Genomic DNA, 23391 nt, shown 5'->3' with positions numbered 1-23391 from the left:
TGAGGCATAGTTGCTGAGCTGCTCAATTTCCATCAACACATAAGTGTTGTATGTACATTCAGTGGCCAAAATGTAGGTATCTAGGGAACTATCAGTTGGAACTTCAGCACCAAGGGAATTCTGGTGCCACTGAGGTTAGACAAAAGCTGAAAGGTGGTTCTAAAGATCGATATTCTAGAATTAAGTATTTAAGGATCTATTTGGTGTTCAAATCCCTTTGTGGGGTCTAGCCATAGAGAAGCAATGTTCTTTGTTCCCAGTGAGTAAAAGTCAGGCCCGCTTCCAGATAACTTAGACTCATGCCACACTATTTAACATGCTACCCTCTAACAACTTACAGGTAAGTTGCAGACTACAGATTTTGTGTCACTACCTGAATTTAACTGTGTGTGTACTTTGGTAGTAATGGTGTTGTAGTTGGGTGTCCTGGTGTAGGTACAGCTCGAAAGGAAGAAAGAGGTTTTCTGCCACCAGCTACACTATGTCCCCTAAATGGAAGAAGCACTGCCAGCAGAACCTGCCTTCTGCCAGCATAGCTATGTCTACTTTTTCTCCAGAGCATTGCCTTAAAACTTATTAGCATAACTTACCTGATAACTCCTATCTGTGCTGATTGCAGGTCTCTGACTCAAGAGTCACAGGCTCTCAGTACAAGCCAAAAATGCAAAGGGACAACTTTAATTTGCATTATTGACAGGAACCTCAAATCAGCAAACAAGTCAGGTGTAGCTATACAAGCCTCTTCTTCCTGACACACACATTCCTGGCTTCCAGAATGCCTTTGACACTTTGATTCCTTCTACTTACATAGAGAGGCATGGCTAACACAGAAGGCAGCAATGCTGCCCTCTCAACTTTATACCAGCTAAGACTTCCTGTATCCAAGGAACATGCTCCTCTGGCTATTTCCAGCATTTTCAAACAATCTTAGACTCTTAGTAGGTCAGAGAATCCAGCCCTAGAACCCCAAATACACTGTGAAGTCCTGTTCTGGAAGATGGTTTGTTTTCTATAAACCAGAAGTTTCTGCTTATTTTATTACTTGGAAGCACTTCATCTTATGTCAGTAAAGAATTTTTAATCTGATTATCTTTTGTATAAATGAACAACCCCTAGACAGATTGGCATATAGCATGGAAAATGGACATTTTAGTGACTCCTTTATTTTTCCCTCTGCCTAAGAATAGCCTCTTGGAGAATTTAAGTCATAAAAGAAAAAAATTCATATCAACTTTGTTAGATTCTGGATCTGGCCGGTTTATAAAAGAAGCTATGGACCAGCTGAAGGTTTGAATATAGCTGCTTTCTGATGTCCTATGAATTATGAGTTTTGCCGTTCCTTTTACATTTTACACACTCTCAAAATGAGAGAAACTATATGCATCCTATAAACAAACAGACTAGGGAAAATAATCCAGTGTCTATGAATCCTCATTAATCTCCCAATGAGGAAATAAACATCTCAAATCATCCATCTTGAAAGATGTAACATTTTAATTTATGATTCATATATCCATGCTGATATACTATGAATTTAAGGGGGAGGATAGGGGGAAAACTATAGTCAGTATGTTTAATGTTCCAGTTGTTCACACTACTGATTTTTATAGATTAGTAAAATTAACTTCCTAAAAATGCATACTGTTTTAGTAGCAAAAGGCTTGTACTACTTACCGTTGGATTGTTCAGCTATATCATAGGAACAGATGCTGCTCCATATGAGATGGTTATTTCTGTAAAAGGTACAAATAAGGCAGGTATATTGGTATCCTCACAGGGGAACACTAAAGCATTGAAATTATCTAATTAATCTACATTTCTTCTTGCTATCCTGATGTTCTGTATTCAAATGGCAGTGTTTTCTCTTCCACAGAATGCTAGTTATTCAAGATGCTGAAGGTTATGTTGACAAAGGTTGAAATTTTCAAAGCAACTTAAAGGATTTAGATACACATATATCATTATAATACATGGTAGATGTACCCAACTCCTTTGGATCATCATTTGATGAAAGCAGAGAACTACACAGGATCACAAAACAAATTCCTTCCCTTTACTCTCCCAACAATCCTAACCATGCCTTAATTTGTTCATTTTCTGTGGTCTCTCAACTACTACAGTCCCACATTTTGGGAAACAGTACCCCACATTGCTAAGAACATCTCAACCATAGTATAGTCCAGTCACAGATCTTACAGTTTCAATGCAACAAAAAAAATATTGCAAAAGCAATTTGTGGCAGGGCACTTTCAGGTGCCTGCCCCTTTAAGGCTGGGAGCAGGCAGCTGACAGGTGCAGACCGGCCCTGATGAGGCAGCCATTTTAGATCTAGGCTCTCAGGTCTGAGGTAGCAATCTGCCGCTGACAACCAAAGGAGCAACACCTGGCTGAGCTGCTGATTGGAACATCCTTGGAGGTAAGGGCAGGAGCTATAGGGATGGCAGGAGGCTCCTGGTCTTGGGTATGACTGAAAACCGCATCCTGCCGGGGAAGGATGGCTTGGTGGGGCTACCCGTGGCAGGGGAGCTCCCCAGAAATGCCAGGCCAGTTGCCTCCTCAGTGAAAGGCAGGGAGGGGTGCCATAAAACTCTAGCCCCACATCCCGGTGGTCCCAGACTTAGAGACAGGCACAGGGCCAGACACGTCTTCAGACATCTGAGCCCTACACAGGGTAAGACTCTGGAGGCCCCAGGGAGGGGGCAGTAGCATAGCCCAGAGAGAGAGCAGGAGAGTGGCCTAAGAGCAGGGGCAATAATGTATTGTGGGCCTGCACAGATTAGGGGGCGTTGTTATAACCTGAAGGACTGTGTGTAAGCAAGATGTAGAGTAGGACTGAAGGTCAGTTTGAAGAGCTGCACCAGGGGGTGTGTTGAGTAGGGCTGAAGGATGGCTTGAAGGGCAGCACATGGGTCAGCCCCCATGAGCATGTGATTGTGGAAAGTTGCCTGGTGAGGGGCTAGGGGCAGAATCCACCCAGCGTTAGGCACGAGGCTAATGCCATGTAGAGTAAGAGAGCATGAGCAATCTGAAGGGCTGCGTGTGCAGTGCCAACACGATAGTAGTTAAACCTGATGGCCCAAGGGGGTTGCTCGAGGGAGCAGGGCAGGTTGTAAGTGGCCCAGTGAGGGGCAGCGTACAAGAGGCCCCCTGAGAGGGCAGAGTGAAAGAGGCCCCAGTGAGAGAGGGACAGTATGAATGTGGCCCTGGAGGGGGCAGTGTGTGAGAAGTCCAACAGTGGACCAAGTTTGGCCTGCCCTGAAGCTGGGGTGCCATCTGCCAGGTATGGGACATAGTGTAGGGATGGTACAGAGCCATGTATAGCACCCCCAGGCATTGGGGCATTAAAATGGGCAGTCTCCTGCATTTTACACCAATTTAAGAAACAGCAAGTAGTGACAGGTGAGACTGGGTGGACTGCCCTGCTTGGACAGGTGGGTGGGCTGACTTGAGACTTTGCCCTGAGGTAGCCCCCTTTCACACAATTCTTAAAATTAATTTAAAAACTGCTATTGTGGTGGCTGAAGGCAGGGGCAGTACCTCTTGCCTCTCCTTTCTTCCTGTAACTTACTAATTTTTAAGGCCTATAGGGGTTTTTGTACTAAAAACCTCCTTGCCCTAAGGAGAGGAACAACTGCTTAGCTTTCGGAGTGCAGAGAGTATCCGAGTGGATATTCCTGTGGACCCTTCTGGTTTTAACATCTATTACATAGTTACTTGTGATAGCAGCAAATTAGACTTGACCATACAGGTTGATCCTTCCCATCCTAGGTTACTAAAATAAAATTGGTCTCAAGACAGTGTTTGCCATTCGTGAAACTTCTCTGATTCATCTAAGCAGTTTTACATCAGTAGCCTACAGAAATAAATATTTTTATTTTATTTAATAGATATATTTTAAAACAGCTAAATCCTAAGTTGTTTGATATGCTCTCCCCTTCCAACTATATCAGATGGAAAGTATAAGTCCTAAAGGCCTAAATCCTGCCTTTTTAGTAGCAGCCAGTACATGGTGATATTCCACAAAGCTGGTCACATTAGGGACAAGGGGTCTTCTGCTCTAGCAAGACAGGAGTGGTCTTGGTAGTCTACTGAAAATGGCATGTTAGATTTGTATTGCAACTTCTCTGAATAAAGACCACTTGTTTGACTGATCATCTGCTTTGTTTGCATCCTAGCTAGGTACTTTTGCTACCAAAGACTCTCCCGCTGGCCAGTGCATGATCCCTGGTGCATGTCAGAAGTGTAGCTGTATGAACAGTCTTGCACAGATTCTATCAGCCTCCTACTCCTTACCGAGGATGCAAAATCCACCTACACCTTTTTCCCTCCTTGCTTGCCAGGAAGGAATTTACCCCATAGTGAGGATTTGGATAAACAAAGCTCTAAGCATTAAATCAAGTACAATGTAAGACTTTCCTAGTGGGTAAAGAACTACACATAACACCTCCTGCTTTCTAAATATAGAACAGACATTTCACCTACAATAGAATCTACCAGGGTAGTCGTGATACTTGTGAATAGACATATTTAACACGGCAGGCACTGGTACAGACCCCTGAATTAGTTTCACAGCAGAGACTCACTACATAGCCGATGAGTCAGGGAATACAGTAAACTAACAAAGAACTTTAAATACATTAATAGGTTCAGTGTAATTGAAGGCTACCACCTATGCAAAGTTATTAGTTTTTCTGAAATAAGAATCAGTGGAGGAGAAAAAAGGAATCACAAAAATGTTTCATTTAGCAGAAGCATCACTGAGAAGGAATAGAAGAGTGATCAAACAAAACAGAATACAACTGCTAGGCAACAGTCTGGACTGCAACACTGCACACGCTGCCATTTCTAGAACTAGTAAGTGACTAAGAACATTGTGATAGTATTTCAGTCCTTGGCTTCAGATTGCTAGAAGTGTCTTTATATTTTAGTCACCTGCAGCTGCAGCTTGTCATTGGATGTTTGCAAAAGCACAAGTGCTAAGTAATTTACACTAGTCAGGCCCTCCCAAGTTGTCATATTTACTAGTTGCACAAATTTGTAGCAAAGAATAAGAATTGCTAGCAATTAGTTCTTGTGTCATTCTCCCTCCACCCTGCCCCACCCCCGGGGTGTTACAGTGTTGTGTTCTCACATTTTTTTTAACCATCTGTGTGCCCAGCTTGCTCATGGATCTGTGGTACTTTTTTCTATTAATCTGCCTCCTATTACTTGATGTCTCTCCATTCTGGAATTGGGAGTAGGGGCATGTCGGGTAGCTAATTTCAGAGGCCAAGTTGACCACTGTCTTATGATATGAGCAACCCTAATGTGTTTTGGTGATACATAGCCCAGGTGCTACTGAGAACAAGAATGCTGCTCTTGAGCAAAGGGAATAAGAATCAGCACTCATCCCCAGAAAAGTCAATGAGCCAGAATCAGATTGCCCAACATGTTGGCTCAGATGGCTGAAGGAACATAGAGAGAGAGAGAACTCACAATAACATCTTTGTTTATAAGGAGACAAAAGACATCATTCCTCCCTGCCCGACTCTCCTCTCCACCCCTCTGTGTCACCTACTAGGACATCTGGGACAGGCCGACCCAGTTTCTTCTTGTAGTAGTGGCTGTTGTTAAAGGAGCTGATTTCATTTTCATTTCAGTTACCCTCCCTATTGAGTGACTGAGCCTACTGTTTGTCAACAAGGGCTGTAACCAGAATATATTCTGTATCTCTTGCCTTCTTAAGTGGCAGTGCAGTCCATAAATGCCTTTTTAATCTAAATTTGACTAAGGGGTCACAACTTACATGCAGGACTTGCTGTACTTATCTCTCTAATACATTTCTCTCTTATCTAGGTTAGTGTTCCCATTTCTGTAGAATGTGATCATCTACTCAGCACTTCACAAATGGGATTACTAAAATACACTCCACCTAGGGTAGTTTTCAGAAACTCTTCTGACACTTGAAATAAAGCAAAGTGAAGCTGTTTCTTTGTAGTACTATTTGTACAGAGCTCTTTACACTTATTTTTAATACATTCCATTCATTTATTTCCTGGTGTTGACAACTGCTGACAACATACCCTTAGAGGACCCCCTAGAGTATGATTCCCCAACTGGTCTCACAGCAAGAGCATGTTGGTTTTCAAGGAACGATGAAAGTTCACATATTTACTTAGCCCCTAGTATGACTGAAAAACATGGCCAAAGGTAGGACAGTGGAATTCATATCTTATCATTTGTCAGTTTGATTGATGGGTATTTAGTACATGTGCCCACTTTTGTGCTGCACATTCTTATAGGAAAGGAATACACAAGCCATAGCCTGTTTGTGATAATTAGAGTTTTAGTATTATGATGTCAGTATTTACAGGCACTGCATAGGAAAATTAAAATCTATCAGTTGGAATCTATGCAAGAGACAGTTAAAATATATAATTATACACACTAAATACTTGAGTGCCAAATTCCCTTTGTGTATCATCCATCAGAGAAGAACTTTATGCATACTAGTGCACATAGCATTACAAAGCCTCTGAAGTAGGAAGTACTATTCCTACCTAAGAGATGAAAACCTGAGTCACAGGAGCCAACAAACAGATTTTTAAAGGTATCTAAGTGCCTGAACATGGAGATAGGTGTCTAATGGGGAAACTGCATGCATTTCAATGGACCATCATGACTGCAACAACACTCCAAACCTACTATTTATTTCAATGGGAGTTTGGTACTTAGGTGCTTTTGAAAATTTCACTGAGCACTCTTTTAGGTGCTTAGATACCTTTTAAAATCTGCTCCTATGACCAAGGTCATACAGGCAGATATGGCAGAGCCAGGAATTGACTCTCAGTCCCATTCTTTAACCACAAGATCATCCTTCCACTCTTACACAGGCATATCCAGAATTGATTTTTCAAATGTTAATGTCAGCTGTTTTAAATATTATCATTGCATTTGTTCTCTATGTTTCAATCTGTACCAGCTTATCTCTAAACATAGATTTTGAGCATTGTTTGTTGTAGGGAAGAAGACGGCTTTTTATACACACCAATCTTATTCTAAAAGTTCCTGAGATTTTTTCCTCCTCTTTTGCCCTTCTTTCATTCCTGCTAGTACAGATCATACCATCACCTCTTTTAAAACAAGACAGGCAGTATTACAACATGACATTCAGGACCTGTGGAAAGAAGAAAAGGCACAGATGATGGTTACCGAGTGTTTTAAGATCCATGCAAGCAAAATAGATTCTCCTGCACAATTGCAATAGTCATGGCAACAACTCCTCAGCTCTCGTGGATCAGGAATATGTAGTCAACTTTAAACATAATCCCACATATTCAACTTGTGCTTCTGTATTGCTTAGCAGTAGAGCCATAATTCTTTTAACTGCTTTACCTTCACTCACTGAGAGTGGGATATAGAACAATAGGTTGAACACAAGCCCTTAGGATGCAAATGCAAGTAAACAGGACAGGCCACAGTAGTGTAATAGTGGGGTCTTTGCCAGACTTGTTTCCATACAGAATACTACTTTAACACCCCACCCCGGCAACATTTCAGTTTCTAGCTTTAATTACACACTAGTCATCTGAGTTTCTGAATACTTTGTTGTACAGCACATTATACTAGCACTGGAATGTGCTTAATACAAAAGTAGGACAAGAGTCAATACAGACTATGAGCCTATGACAAACAAAAAAGTCTAATTTTTTTAAATCTGTACCACCATAACTCCCAGGCACACACGCTTGTTAGGTAGTCATCAGTCAAGTTCTTTATGTACCAGTTTGCCAGTTTTCTGCATTTTCTTTAGAAACCAAAAAAACCCTTCCAGAGTAATTTAAAAAAATGGTTATATTAAATTTTACATCCATTTTAACATGAGTTCTAAAGGCACCTAAAAATAACTGCTATTTAACAACTGCAAATATGATAAACACTGAATGTCTGCACACTTTGAGATGTCCATTTTTTAACTTGGCAGCATATATTTTGTAGAATGCAGAATGTAGCTCTCTGGTTCCATCATAGTGGCTAGTACAGCTAATTTATGTATATTTCTGGGTCAGTTACAGTAGAAGCCTCTTTATGGGATGTGATCCTGTACTATTTCTCTTGGCTGTCAGTGGCAGCCGTTAGTACTATACTGCTTCCAGTAGTAACTGCAATGTGCGAGGAACTGTACAGTCTTAAAGGGAGGCAGACCTTACAGTATAAAGACAAAATAGACAGGGGTAGGGAGAAGTAGTACGTCAGGACAGGAAAGTGGCCTGTCTCATGTAGGCTAATATGTGTGTGTATAAAAAAAAAAAAAAAAAAGTTTCTCTCATCTGATAAGAATAAAAGTAAATTCTATTCCTTCTGTTCCACAATGATTGTCTAAGTATCTGTCTTTGCATGTGTCTTCTACCATAACAACAGCTAGTTCCTCTCTTTCATTTTTTCTGTCTTCCATATTGCTTGCTGTTGTCTATATTTAGACTCCTGGAAAAGTTTCTCTACTTGTTTAGCAAAGCCAGGACTGTCTTCTTCCAGTGCATTAATGGTCTGCAGGACCAAAGGAGTCTTCTCCCTTGGAAGTGGATTATTCAGTGGCCTTACTGGTATGACAGAGTTGTATTTATGCTGTTTGTTAAGAGCATTGATCAGGGAAGTATAAGACTGAAACTCAACCCAAGCCTCACTTAGGAAGTTTTCTGTCAACAATATAATAGTCCATGCTGACCCATTCACAGCATCATTTAAGTTTTCTAAGACATGTCTCCCACAAGGCATTTCTGCAAAGATTATTCCAGGTTTAACACAAAATTTATTTTGTAGCAGGTGCTGGACTCGGATGGCTTCATCTATATCATTCTCAGCATGCAGAATCACAAACTTGTAAAAAACATCCTCAGGATCTTCATCACTGTTGGGGATTTCTGAAGCAGTTGTGGAGGGCTCTTCTATTTCAACAGACAGGTCATACAATTCATAGTTTTGTTTCAAGTCTCTCTGACATGTATCCACATTGTTACCCTCACAGGTGTTATTTGATGGGGGTGGAGGATTTTGTCTGGAGTTAGTGCTGCCCATTATGATAAATGGAAATGTCCGAAGAGGGTGCATTCATATGACTGGCATCTATTCTTCCCATTCTAAAAATAAAAAAATGGAAAAGCTGTTGAATCTTTATAACAACCTATACTTGTATAGGGGAAATAAGTACCAGAAAGATACTTGTCACAATCCTGTAATAATGTGAACTGCTTGTCTAACTAAGGCAGGCTATAATTCATCCTAATGAAAGAAAAGCAGAAATGCTGAAAAGGACCTTGCAGCAATAGTGGGCATTAAATTACGTGTGGACTACCACGGCAGGCAAGAAAACAAGCAATTCTAAGCTAAAGACTCAGCCACCATGTAAGATACCAGTAAATAACAATTTTAAGGCCCTCTGGCAAAATTACACTTAAAATATCCTGTATGCAAGTACCTCATATTCTAATTTGCTGACCTCTTTCTGATTGTATCAGAGAAAAATCAGAGCCTAGGTCTAACATACTATATAAAATACCTACATTACATAGGAAGCTTTCCCCAAAGTGAGACATGCGTGCACAAAATGCTGCAGGAAAATGCATAACTTATACACAAGGACTAATTAGAGAGCCACTTGATGACCTCCCAGATTTAATGAATTCCAAACAATATTTCAGAGTTCTGATTTTTTGGACCTCTGTAACATAAATACATATTTGAGGTCCAATTCCATTTCTACTGAAGTCAATGTAAAGATTCTAATCTGGAAGGCTGTAGTAAGAGCTGGAAGGGACCTCATAAGGCCATCTAGTTCAGCCCTCTGCTCAAGGCAGGATCAGCCCTGACTAAACCATCCCAGTCAAGTGGCTGTCTAATCTTCTACTGAAAATTTCCAAGGATGGAGATTCCACATCTAGGGTGGGGCATCTACATGTGCCTATTAATGTGCAGCAATTAATAGCTTGCCCTAGAGCTTATTTCTCCCAGGTGTGCATCTGTATGTGTCCCCAGGATTGCAGCACATTGAGCCAGGGCAGAGCAGCCCTGCCTGGCAGGGGACCCCAGGCATCAGCCTGCCAACCTTGGGATGCTCCCCCTGGTTCAATGTGCTGTAGAGGGGCTGGCTGGGGCTAGCCGGCATGCAGGGCTAGCTGGCATGCAGCCCCGGCACTGAAGCATCCTTGCCTCAGGCAGCCCCTCTAGCGTCTACAAATGTATTGCTGTGAAGTGTTTTATTCTGCAGCAGCATAGTGCTTGTAAATACACGTAATATCCTTGTACTGCAAATGCAAGTACTACCCTGCTGTGGAGTAAATTAGTTTACTGTAGTCTAAATAAGGGTGCATGTGTAGACACCGAGCCGATTACAGCACAGCTAATTAGTCTACTGCGCAGTAAACATCTTGTGTAGATGCGTCCTAGGTAGTCTATTCCACTACTTGACCATCCTCAAACTGGAAAGTTCCTCCTAATCTCTAAATTAAACTTCCTTTGCTGCAGTTAGAGGTCCCCAGTCCTGTCCCCTACAGAGAAAAATGTATATCCATCCTCTTTATAATTGCCCTTTAGATATTTGAAGACTATTAGCAAATCCCCCTCAGTCTTCTTTTTCTTCAACCTAAATAACCTTAGTTTTTTCAGTCTTTCCTCAAAAGGCATGCTTCCCAGGCCTCTAATCATTTCTGTCATTCTCTGCTGAACTCTTTCCAATCTGTTCACATCTTTCCTGAAGGGGCCCACAACTGAATGGAGCAAAATTGCTGTACTCCAGTTTACCAGTTCCAAACAGAATAGAATCAGTTCCCTTAACTTGCAAGAGATCTTATGACTCTCTGTAACCCCAAGTCCTTTGTAGCAGTATATCAGCCTAGGGACAGAGACAAGTGGGGTCTGCTAACCATGTCCTAGTCTGTATTTGTAAATACAATTATTCTGTCCTAAGTGCAGGACTTTGCACTTGTGCTTGTTGAATTTCATCTGATTGACTGTGGACCATTTATCTAGTTTATCCAAGTCATTCTTGATCCTAGCCCTACCCTCAATTATCTGCAACTCTACCCAGCTTGGTGTTGTCCGCAAATTTGCTAAGCATGCATTCAATCCCATTGTCCACATCGTGAATGATGTTATTGTGGCAGTGTGTTTTAAGGGGACCAGCAGCCTGCAAGTGGTGGGGGGTGCTAAAGAGGGCCCCACTTGACAGGGAAAGGGCTGGGCTTACCTGGGGTGATAAGCCCAGCCCCTGCACAGGAGCAGGCAATAGGATTTTAGAGACTACAAAAAGGTGGGCTTAGCTAGGAGATAAGCCCAGACCTGATTGGACCAAGACTCAAGTTTTTGGAGGCTGCTGAGAGGGAACATCATTGGGCAGACAGGCTGTAGCTGAGGCAGGCTCCAGGTGGGGCAGGAGGCAATCGGGGCCCCATGACCAGGGAAGGGGCTGGCCTTAAACAGGGTATAAGCCCAGGCCCCTGAGTTGAGCCAGCAGTAGGCCAGGGAGGTTGTGGAGGGAACATCTCCTCAGCAAGATGGCTCCAGCTCTTGACTGCCAGTGTGGAGAGTTCAGCCTCTGGCAGTCTGGCCTTGAGTAACAAAGGCAGGAGCTCCAGGCAGCAGCTGAGCTCTTGAAATGCTGGGGTTAGCAACCCTACCAGCCTAGGGAACAGGGGAGTAGTAGCTGGGTGGAGACAGAGTTGTGTATGCAGGCAAGTGACTATGGGTTTAAGACCGGACCCAGAGAGGGCTTCACCGCCAGGAAGGACGACCGCTGGAGATAGACCCCAAGGGGGGCAAGTCAGGCCAGGGCAGCCCAAGGTCTCAACTGGCCAGAGGTGGGGCCAGGAGGGGCTGTAGCTGAACATGCTAGTCCTAGAGGAGTGTGTGAGAGCTGGGCCAGGGGGTCTGGAGGCTTGTAGCCCAGTGGGGAGAGGGCGGGGGCAGGAAGCCCATAGCCCGGAGGGTAGAGTGTGAGCCTAAAGAGATCAGAGGCTAAGAATGAGACCAGTGGGCTTGGGAGCCCAGAAGGGAGGTGTGACATCAGTGGGAGAGAAAGGTCAAAGCATCCGTAACCCAAGAGGGGCAAGGATACCCAGGGCAGATAACCGAGGAGATGGTCCTGGGCAAAACAGAAAATTGCACCCTACTGGGGTTCAGGGTCACAGTGGTAGGGCTGCTTTTGGTGGGGCAGTCCCTGTAAAGTGCCACTGGTGACAAACCCCAGGGAAAGATGAGTATGGGGTGTCTAAAAACCCCAGTTCCCGCTGCCTTGTGAGTTACCCAGTGGAAGGGGAAATGCTAAAGGAGCACACCCTGACAGAAAAGCAATTGGAGATTCACAGAGTAAGAAAAGGATCAGAGGCTGCACAAGTCCAGAGTCTAGAAAGGGACTGAGAGTGGGCTCAGAAGATCCAAGGTCCTAGAGAGAGAGAAGGGGCCCAGAGGATCTACAAGCCCAGGGCTTGGATCAGAGGATCCAAGGGCATGCAGAGAGAAAGAAAGGGATCGAAGGACCCATGAGCCCAGAGTCCAGAAAGGAAGTGGGAGTGGGGTCAGAGGATCCAAGGGCCAAAGAGCAGGTCCCAGCCAAAGGGTCGTGTGAGCATGGGAGGCCAGAGACTTGTAGCCCAAAGGGGGCATGAGGCAGAATCGGTGACTTGTAGCCCAAGAGGGCATACAGGGTCGAGGGGCAAAGAACCTAGAGAAAAGCAGAATGGTATCAAAGGGTCCAAAGACCTAAAAAGTGGACAAACATGAGACCAAGGGTTCTGAGGGCCCAGAGAAGGGGCAAAGAGAGTGTAAAGAAAGAAGATCAGAGAAGGATGCCACCTGAGAGGCATGGGGCATGGTGTAGGGATGAATGGAGCCATGAAATTAGCCCTTAAGGCAAGGACCACAAACACCTGGTAGTCATTAGCAGGAAATCATGTCTGGAAAGCCCTGGGGCAGACTCCCTTTTATAACTATAAAATACACCAAGGCATGGCAGGACAATGAAGGGATGACTGTCCCCAGAGAGTGAGCAGGGTAGAAAAAGAATTGTTTTGGTTTCCAGGGGCTTATAGCCACCTCTGGAGAAGGTGCCCTGCTATAGTTATACAATACAGGACCCAGGACAGACCTCTGGGAAATATCACTTGATACTTCCTCCCAACTAAACACTAAGGCATGGATTGAGTATGATGATCCAACCTGCTGTGTATCCACCTTACAGTACTTTCACGTAGTCTGCATTTTCTTAGTTTGTTGTGGGAGATGGTGTTGAAAGCATTGGTAAAGTCAAGGTACAGAATCATCCACAGGGCTTATGACCTTATATCAAGTTGGTCAGACATGGGGAGTTGGTTCTTGGAGAATCTATGGTGCCTCTTTCTGATCTCCTTGTTTTCCAATAGGAGCTTCAATGTAAGACTCCTTGAGCATCTGCTTCATGATCTTTCCAAGTATCAAGATCAGATCTGTAATTCCTTGTATCCTCCTCCTATCCTTCCTTAAAGATTAACAATATATTTGCCCTTCTCCAATCATCCAGGGCCTCCTCTGACCTTCACAACTTCTGAAATAGGATAGCCAATTGGTCTGAAATTACCTCAGCCAATTCCTTCAGTACACTGTGGTGTATCCCATCTGGCCCTGCTGACTTGAAAGCAGCTAGCTTTTCTAAGTAATTCCAAATCTGTTCTTCCACTACTGTAGGCTGTTCTTCCTGAAACTATTTGCCACATCTACAGTCGAACGTATGGATCTTAAATCAACCTCCTCAGTCATCTGTGGAGTCCCCAGTGACTTTCCTATTTACCGAAAGGCTGTCATCCTTGTATTGAAAGATTATTGCTAACAATGATGACAAATTCTTTGAGATCAATCCAGCAGAGATAATATTTACTATTTAATTTTAAAAATCTGTCCCATCTAGAACTTACTTGAAATGACATAATGAAAGCAAAGGCAAACTGATCATAATTTTATAATCTAATGATGATGATGATAATAATCAGACCAAGTGAGTAAATGATAAATTGCATCACAATATCCATAACTGTTTTAGTTAGGTATTACAGAAGGGACTAATTATTCATTTAGAACGTAAAAAAGGGAACAGTTACTGGGCACTCTGCTCAAGCAGCCCTATTACAATAGTTACTCAAATAAAAGATGACCCTGAATATAAAATGCCCACCCCCAATAATTAGATTCTATATATGCAAAATGTATAAATTTGTTATATTTCCCTGGTATGTAATCAAATTATCGGAGGTTTCCTTGACTGTGTCCCCCTCTACCACTGCTACAGCAGGAAAAAATAGATCTCAGGGTGGGTCAGGTGCCCCCCTTGCCCTCTGCCCCCTCTGCACTCATGACTAGAACTGGGGGTTCTTGTCATTTAGTACTGGAATGCTTCAAAAATGTATATGCAGATGAGATGCATAGCAACCTGGTCCACCTCTACTTCATGGGAGGCAGGGCCACACTAATAATTTGCAACAGGTTGAGAGGGGGGAGGGCACCGGTGGATTCTGAGTGAACTGTCTGGGGCCCTGTTTGATGATGTTTGCCAAACATTTAAGGCTGGTGAAGAAATAGGAATCATTGGAAATAGGAAAAAAAGGCACAGTTCAACTGTTGGAGTGAAGAGGAAGTTGAAATGTATTCAATGTAGTGGGTCACCATGACTTTAAAAAAGAGTCAGCACTAAGGGTGACCGAGTGCAACAGGCCCTACCATATATCTTACTCGGATAGGCTCTACTAATCTATCCTTGTGGTAGGCTCCCATCAGCATCTCAGCCTTTTGACTAAAATCAAGCTTTTTGGCACAAAGGAGAGGGTGTCAGGGCTGGCCCTCCCAGTACCAGCCTGGTACTGCAGGACCTCCAGACTTGGTGCCTAGCTCCTACAAAGGGAACACCCACCTGTTTTTTTTGTCCAAGGGCCACATACCAAAAAAGGTTCCCATCAACTTGATTTCCCAATGTGGGCCATGTGTTATACAGTTATGCTTAGTGTTGGCTGTATTTAATCACCTTCATAGTTGGTTTCCATTACTGAGCACTAGCTGCTTTTGGCAGCAGTTTAAAGATAGATAATATATTTAATGAGATTTCCTTGTATGTAAATATAAGATGAGGAGCTTTGATTGGGGGAAAAACCCTTATCTTATATTTGAATAAATATGGTAACATACTGACACTTGTACATCATGTTGCCCTGCTAACAAGAGAGTGATCTGATAGAGCCTGGGCATAACAACACTGGAGGACCGACAGTGGGCTTTTAGTGTATGAAAAGTACTCTTTTCTTTTAAGGGGAATTTTCCCATGTAGTTATTCTAAAGAGAATGCTGCTGAATTTCTGTTTCAGCACAACACCTCCATATTTATTTCCCATTAAAAATGCTGACCCACAATAGCAGTACATTCCCACTAATGCTTTCATCTGCTTTATCATCACATAACAAAAATTCAGCTGCCTGTAATTACATCACTGCCATAAACCATACACTTGCTTCTTCTTTTAGGCAATTACTATTCATAAGGGAATAACAATTAAAGAGTATGCCAGTTGCTAAATTCTTCCATCGTATAAATTTATATGTATATGTAGATGATTGTCCAACTGCTTAAACTGCCTTTTCTAGGACTTTAATCAGATTAATCCAATACAGACTGCTAGTTTATGGGTGGTAGTGTTAATGTTTTGTGAGCCTACTTTTATGAATGGTTCCCTGTTTGTTTATTTTCGTACACAGAAATTCTTATTTAGAAAGGCATCATAGGGTAATAACATCAGAGAACATTTTCTCATATTCCAAAGATTAGACATTACCATCTGGTAGGTTTGCTTCTGGAAAGTAATATTGTGAAATGGAACACCTGACCAAGTAATATAATTATGGCTCCATTCCTGTAAACACTTACTACAGTGAATAGCTCCAGTGGCTTCACAGTAATATTAATGAAAAATAATATTTATAAATTGACATAGAATATATCCATATCTTTTAATTATTCTCCGTTGATTAATATACCCTAGTAATGTAAAGCTAGCTTTGGTTTCCTTGTTTTGGGTCTGATTTCCACAGCACACACATGGCCTTGTTACTGTAGTTCAGTGCTGGGTGAAACATTCATCCCTGAGTAAGTAATAATACTCGTTTCTCTTTTTCGGCAGCTCTAGACAGTTTTGATTTTTGATGGAACAGCACCACCTTCTGACACACATTTTATACAACATCCCATTTATAATATAATAATATTTTTAAATGCCTTACAGAATTAATTCATGGCCAAGATGATCCATTCTGCTTCCATGAATAGAGGGGAGTGAAATCAGTAGATCCTGTTCCTAGGACACAGAGTGCGTCATACTGTTATCATTTACTTTGATTTTACACTTAAGTAATTCCACTGACTCCAAGGATTGATGCTGACCTCTTGACTGATGTGGTTATGAACAACAGAGGATGTTTTTCCTCTGTCCCTGCGAACTCTGGGAAGATCCTCTACTGGAATTCTGGCTGGGGTCAGTGCTTCACAAGGCTTGACAATAGCAGTATGAAGAAGTGGAGCTGACCATCTGCTATGAGAACCTGTAAAGAATGTGGAAAACTGTAATATTTCTTTACAAAACATGCCTGCCTCAGTTTCCCACAATGCCAGTTTGGCTGTCCTTTCCCATATGCAGTATTTCCCAACATTGCATTTAACTGTGTTAAGTACAGAAAGGGGAAGCAATATGAGAAGGTTTACAAGACATTGACATGTCTTTCTGGAGTTCATATTCTTGATCAAGGTTTTTTTCTTGTTATGGTATGATTTTGTTCAATTGGGTTTTGGGGGACAAGGATAAGAATGTAAGAGAAGGAAGAAACCTTTCTTGAAACACTGGAACCCAAACCTTGATGGCATTCAGATGACAGTGTAAGGCACACTTATTTGATAAACTTTTCCCCACAATTCCTGCCCTTACAGGTAAATACATAAAATCCAATTAATGAAAATATGCTCTTCTGTCTAATACCACTGGCAGAGAAAAAAATATTTTTTTTATTATGGATGTGTGTGCTTTCTACTACTTTGCAAATTGTGTTAACTGCCTTAAATATTTCTTAGGAAATGAGGTAAACAAAAGAGAGACACTAGTTTTAACTCCATGAATTGTACTTAGGACTACTGTAATTAAGAATGTAGTACTCACTACATTAAATTACACCTTCCATTAACAAGCACCAAGTGCTGCATCTCTGATCTTGAGCTGTTACTTGGTGATATTGCTGTTACAAAAAAATGCTATTTTATTTGAAACTGAAATGTTCTTTTTAAAAAGTGTCAATTTAGACAAAATTTTCCATGAAGAAAATATTTTGAAGTGAATTTGTTTCAGAATGCTGCATTTTGGAAAATTAAATTTTATTTTGAATTTCCTTTTCTCCGTTTCTATATTATGTGTATTCTTTATGCACAATAACCATGTAATGGGTGTAGTAGTCATGCTTTGGGCTCACTGTATCAGGATGAACAAGACTGTAACTTTGACTCCATCAAGCTGTAAGTAAATCTGTTTCCATTTCAGCAAGGGTTGCCCCTTAGCTATAGAGCCATTCCCTTCCCATTTTCCTCCTACATAGAGTTGCACATTTAACACTAGCACCTCCTTCCTAATGCTCATGAGGCTTTGGTAGTGGTTCCAGGACCAATGAAACATTACTACTAACCTACATGAGTAGGTTAGTTGACATTTTCTATTCTTTCTATTTTTAAAACCATAAAGAGTGATTGCCTTTTAGTACTGACTGAAACATTTCTTTTCTAGATTAATTATAAGAGGGGAAAAGAGATGAGTTAAAGAGCTGTGTTAAAATGTCAAACTGTTCCATGAAACACAAGAAAAGACTCTTTGATTCATGTGTCAAGCTTTCCCTTGCTTGTGCTGTACTGAAACTGTTTAAAACAACTTTTTGTTACTACACAAAAGAGATGCTGAAAATAAACTATTTCAATGGTGAGGAGTAGGCTACCTTTAATGATATTTAAAATAAAATGCAATAGATTTCTTTTTCAGCTAGTGTGTATTTTAAAATATCAACAGAAATACGAATTACTGGATTTACTCAAATCCAAGATGATGGTTTTTCCCTAATCCATGTGTGGGGGGGAAGTTTTGTCTTAGATTCCAGTATCCTCAGGGCAGGCTGAATCCAGACCTGCCCTGGGCCAGGGTGGCTCATGAAATGGTGGAGAGGGTTCATGGTGTGGGGAGCGCAGGGGAAACTACACAGTGGCGGTTGGGGATGCAGAGGGGAGATAATGCTGTGGAAGAGGGGAGATAATGCTGTGGAAGAAAGGAGGTGCACAGGGGAGGCCAATGGTGTGAACTTTGTGGGGAGCACATAGGAGACTGTGCAGCCCACCCCCTTGTCACCTGCTGTTCCCTCTACCCACTCCCACCCGTCACCTTTGACTCAAGCTCCTGCTTCGGCCCTTCTAGCTCAGATCCAGCTTGGTTCAGTGCTACTGCTTCTGCCTGGCCAGGCTGGGCTAGGACCACTGCTGCTGACTGCCCTAGTACTGGAGCTGAGCCAAAGCCATCCAGAAGGTAAACAGTGGGGAGAGCAAGCAGCAAGGGAGCTGGCATAGGCATGATGGTAGGTAAAAGGGGACCACATTGTAGGAGGCCACAGGGCAAAGGGTGGGGGAAGGCAGCAGAGGGGGCATGCAGTGAGGAGGCAAGGGAATGGGGGGCAAGTGGCAATGGGGAGACAGGAACAGGCATAGGGGGGCAAGAGGCAGGGGCACAGCCACTCGCTCCCTGGCCCTGCTTTCCCTGCCACAGCAGCAGTGAGGAATACATTTAAGATGATCCTCCAATAATTAGATTCTGCACGTGGAAAATTATAACAAATGTATTATTTCCCATGTATATAATCTAATTATTGGAATCTTAAATTCAAAGTCATCTTGGATTTGGGTAAATACAATATATTGCATTGCTACTGACATGTCGCTGCATTTCTATTAAAAATTACTTCTTTATGAAGATAAAAATCCAGAAAACATTAAAAAAAAATTCTAATGCACAAAATGTTTCTGAAAACAAGATTTTCAGACATTGTTAAACGGGAAATTCTAAAAATAATTTCAAATTAGAAAAAAAATAAATTTTAATGTGCTAAAATTGCCTAAAAAAATGAAATTCCAAGTTTCAAGCAGCTCTGTTGGGTAATTCAGAAAGGGAGATATATCTGGTAAGACTTGGAGGCTGCTAAATATGAATGAATGATCACCACCCAACAAAATTCTTGCAGCCGCCAAGCCATATCCAAGTAAAATCCATACCAGTAAGGACAAAAGATATTTGAAGAATTCATATAATGCCGTAGTTACTCCACCATGACTTAATCCTTCATTTTGGGGTAAGTTTTTTAAGACAATACTATGGTGAGCTCATCAGAATTAATTGCTAACGTGTTGAGGTCAGGCATAACTCCCATTCATTGCATAGATGTTCATAGCTGTAAGGCACTGCCAAGCAATTCCTCCTGCTTTGAAGTTCAAGAAACACAAAGATCTAGCTCACATTTGAAGCCCAACCAAAGCACGGTATGTGTCACCTGGAAATGGACTGGTCCCCAAAGATGCCAGTACTATCCAAATTCAATGGGGCCCTATCCACAATAAAGTACACTCTACACCAGAGGTTCCCAACCCTTGGGTCACGGGCCGGTACCAGACCACAAAGGATTGGCTGCCAGTCCTCAAGAGGGTTGGCTGCCAATCCGAAAGTCTGGAAGTGACTGGCTTACTGTGGACCAGCAGTATGCTGGTCTGCAGTTTGCCAGTCAGCGGTTTGCTGGTCTGTGGTCACTCCCAGTCCACGGTCACTTCCGGTCTGCGGTTTGCTGGTCCGTGGCCTAAAAAGGTCGTAAACCACTGCTTCACACTAAGAAATACTTGACTTCACTTCCAAACAGCAGCTTGGGTAGACTAGGTTGCCAACCTACCAAAGCATTTCATGTTCAGAATCTCTTTACTTTTTCACAGATCCTCTTCAGTTTTTCAAGTTTTTCTGATCTGTATCAGAGATGTCAAACTCACCCTGGACCATCAAGCTCTTCACAGGCTGGATCTAGATCTGAACCTGGTGAGCTGTAGCAGCTGCAGGGGTTAATGAAACTATCACTTGCACCCCGGCCACCAACACATAGTCCTGACAGAGCTCTATACCAAGAATTTCACTGATGAGCCATGTTCCCAACCACCCCACACCTGAATTCCTGGCCCCTCTAGGAGCCTTAAGCCATATGCTTCAGAACATGCAAACATATACTACCCAGGATCATAGGTGCCGACTTTAATTTTTGCCAGGGAGAGGGGGCCTAAGAAGATGGACATGCAGAAAATGTTATGCATTTCAGGTGATAGCCCTCTTCTTGAGGGGGGACAGGGCCCTCAGGCCCCCACGTACTCAGCATCTCTGCCTAGGAATTATTGTGCTAGAATCATTCTTTTTTTAAAAGATGTACGGTCGCATTAGGTTTACAAGGAATGTTTCCTTGGGATTAGAGCGCCACAATCATTTTAAAGAGTAAAACAATGCAAGGTTTTCTCTAGCACAGGCTTGTCCAACATACAGCCCGCAGGCTGCCATGTGGCCCACCAAGCCATTTTATCCGGCCTGCAGTGGTGGCACCGCCACGGAGTGTAGAGCTGGCGGCAGTGGTGCGGAGCTGGCGGCGCCGTGGCCTGGAGTGCGAAGCTGGCGGTGGCACAGAGCCGCGGCGAGGCGGGCAGGGAGCACTGCAGAGTGAAGGCAGCACGGAGCCACAGCGGCGAGGCAGGCAGAGAGCATGGAGGGAGCGCAGCGAGGCGGGCAGGGAGCGCTGCGGAGTGCGGAGGTGAGGCGGGCAGAGCGTGAAGGATACACGGCGAGGCGGGCAGAGAGCGCTGTGGAGCGCAGGGCCGTAGCGAGGCAAGCAGGGCCAGCCCGCGGGCCCCAGCTGGCAGCGATGGAGGCCAAGCAGCAGCCACTGGCAGTGCCGGACCGCGCCTGCCTCCTCACCCCCTTCCCGCTTCAAGCCAGCCCCACTGCCCTGCCCCACAGCAAGGCGGCGCCTGCTCCACTAGCCAGTCTCCCCCCGGGCACTGCGGCTCTCTGGGCCCGGCTGCCCAAGCCTGAGGCCCCAAGCGGGCTGCTTCTCATGTGCTGCTGGGAACAGGAAGAGCCCAGCCTGGTCTGCACCAGCCAGCAGAAGCGGTGGAGGAGCCATGTACCACTCGGGATGGGATGAGCCTGCACCGGTCAGTCCCGAGCGGCACATGGCTCTGCCGCCACTTCTGCTGGCCGGTGCAGCTGCATGCTGCTTTTCCTGGCCGGTGCCGACCCGGTTCTGCCCAGGCGGGTCCTGCAGCACCATGTCAACCTGGGCATGGCACCGGCAGGCTGGCCGGGCCCCAGGTTAACCCTGACCTGGCCCCGCGGCTTCTCCAGCACCAGGTCAACCTGGTTGTAGCCAAGTGGCTCCTACAGCACCATGTCAACCCAGGCATGCATGCCATATCAACCAGCACCATGTCAACCCCTGCAACTTCATTAGTGTCAAAGGTCACGTGACATCACTTCCTGATATGATACCACTTCCTGCGATGTCTTTGAATATGGCTCGCTGGCCCACTGGTTGATAAAAAGTTCGTGATCCGGCCCCACATTCAAAAAGGTTGGACACCCCTGCTCTAGCATCTCTGCTACTTCCCATTCATTTTAATCTATCCTCACCCCTCAGTGTTCCCATGGATTTACTGTTAGATCTGAAGAGTCATGTGTATGCGGTATTATCTTGCTGTTTATGTTGTGCAGGTACCATTTCTGTATTTTAAGTTATGCTGGGGGTTTTTTTTAGAAAGCATTGACTTTGCAGATTCTATATGCAAGGTCATTCTTCTCTTTTGCCCACATTTTTTCTACTTAAAAGATCTGCAAGCCATCTGTCTCCTTAATAAGATGTCTCTCAATAGCCTCAAGGCTGATTCTGCTCCATTTAAAAAACAAACAAACAAAACTTTGTCTCTCTGTTTATCATTAATCACTTGCCTCGATTTTAAAATCTGGCTTTGCAATATTTATCAATGTATTACTCCCACAGTAGTCTCCTCTTTTCTCTTCTGATATCAAACCCAACTATGCAGCAGTTGCTTCAGCCCAATGCAAGTCTTAACACTGCTAAAACTATATGATATTATGTTAACTTTATTACAGTTGTGATTTTATCGAAACCTGTGCCCTTCAGTTTTGGAAGAAAATAATTTTTTAAGAAAAGTTCTCCACGTCATCTTTACAAAAAAGCATTTTTTGTATCCCAAGTTTGCTTTTGATGTTACTTGATAAAATAGTACTATCATATTAATACAGAATATGCTCTTGTGATAATGATTTCTTTATATAAACTGGTTAAGAGTTAAAAATTAAGAGTAAAAGAGAAATCACAAAACCCAACTTCCGTAATTTCAGAACTACAAATTTTACTTCTTCCCATTTTAGCTAATTATTATTAGCATTTGGCAGGAAGTCACAAGACAACCAAAGATGAAATAACAGCTGCCAAAGACTCTTGTGTCTGGCATTTGGAGTGCATTCTTGTAATAAATAACAGACTTGCCTTTCACCATCATCAGGTATGAAATAAAAACAGCTAAAATGAGACAAAAATAGTTCAAGCAGAGAGAGTACATTTTATTTACTAAGTTATAAAATGTATGTTATTATGCCCTCCCTGCTATTGTCTACATAAGAGGGAAAAAGGGAAGAGAAAAAAAGCAATTTATATAGTTGCACTGTGAGTTCTCAGATAGCCACAGCTCAGTTAATCTTCCTCTTTCATATTGTCATACTAAAGTAGACACTCAGGGGAGCAATGGCGCTGGGCCTCAGTATTCACCATAACTGTCTCTCAACTACTAATTTATTCAATACATTTTTATGTGTCAAAGGGATGGACAATATTTGCATCAGCTGAAACTGAAAGTCATTAAACAGGAATGTCCAACTCATCCCTAGTTGCATCTGGCCCTCTGAATTAAAGTTAGTTTAAAATCTATTGGGCTACTGACTGGCATATTGTTTCATCTCCCACTGAGGATGTAGTCCTGAATATTCTATAATCTAAACTGCAGGGAATTTATAAAGCCCTATAAAGTTTTTGTGCCCAATTCAGCAGTGCAACAGCTGCAGTATCACATTAAAATCTCTAAAGTCAAGACATCTCTTATGGTCAACTCAACTGCATTTCCATATGAAAACTTTTAACTACTATTAATTTGAGTACCATCTAAAATGGCAATAATTTGAGAGGAAAAAATAGCTTAGGGACAAAACACAGTGAAATATACCAAGTAAACAGCAT

General features: G+C 42.9%; 1 protein-coding gene and 1 long non-coding RNA gene across 3 annotated transcripts; one reads left to right on the top strand and one right to left on the bottom strand.

The window, feature by feature from the left end:
• The first annotated feature begins 1754 nt into the window (after positions 1–1754).
• On the top strand, positions 1755–8868 carry LOC132249559 (uncharacterized). Its single transcript, XR_009461054.1, has 3 exons — positions 1755–2416; positions 4747–4854; positions 8800–8868. It is a non-coding gene; the product is annotated as an uncharacterized LOC132249559 (long non-coding RNA).
• TICAM2 (TIR domain containing adaptor molecule 2) lies at positions 6308–16513 on the bottom strand. 2 transcript variants are annotated; one of them, XM_019484555.2, is made up of 2 exons: positions 16427–16513; positions 6308–9116 (listed from the first exon to the last, which is right to left on the bottom strand). In XM_019484555.2, the coding sequence occupies exon 2, from the start codon at positions 9085–9087 to the stop codon at positions 8401–8403; it is 687 nt and encodes a 228-aa protein (XP_019340100.1). In that variant the 5' UTR covers positions 9088–9116; positions 16427–16513; the 3' UTR covers positions 6308–8400. The 2 variants fall into 2 exon arrangements, with proteins under 2 accessions (XP_019340100.1, XP_019340091.1); XM_019484546.2 differs by lacking the exon at positions 16427–16513 and adding an exon at positions 16267–16338.
• Between the last annotated feature and the right edge of the window lie 6878 nt (positions 16514–23391).

Source organism: Alligator mississippiensis, chromosome 3, assembly GCF_030867095.1.
Source record: "Alligator mississippiensis isolate rAllMis1 chromosome 3, rAllMis1, whole genome shotgun sequence".
Lineage (NCBI taxonomy): Eukaryota > Metazoa > Chordata > Crocodylia > Alligatoridae > Alligator > Alligator mississippiensis.
The sequence above is the reverse complement of the archived record's forward strand: the minus strand, read 5'-3'. Positions and strand labels throughout refer to the sequence as shown.

Coding starts and splice junctions, on each gene's coding strand:
- TICAM2 (XM_019484555.2), bottom strand. CDS start 9,087: ATGCACCCTCTTCGGACATTTCCATTTATCATAATGGGCAGCACTAAC.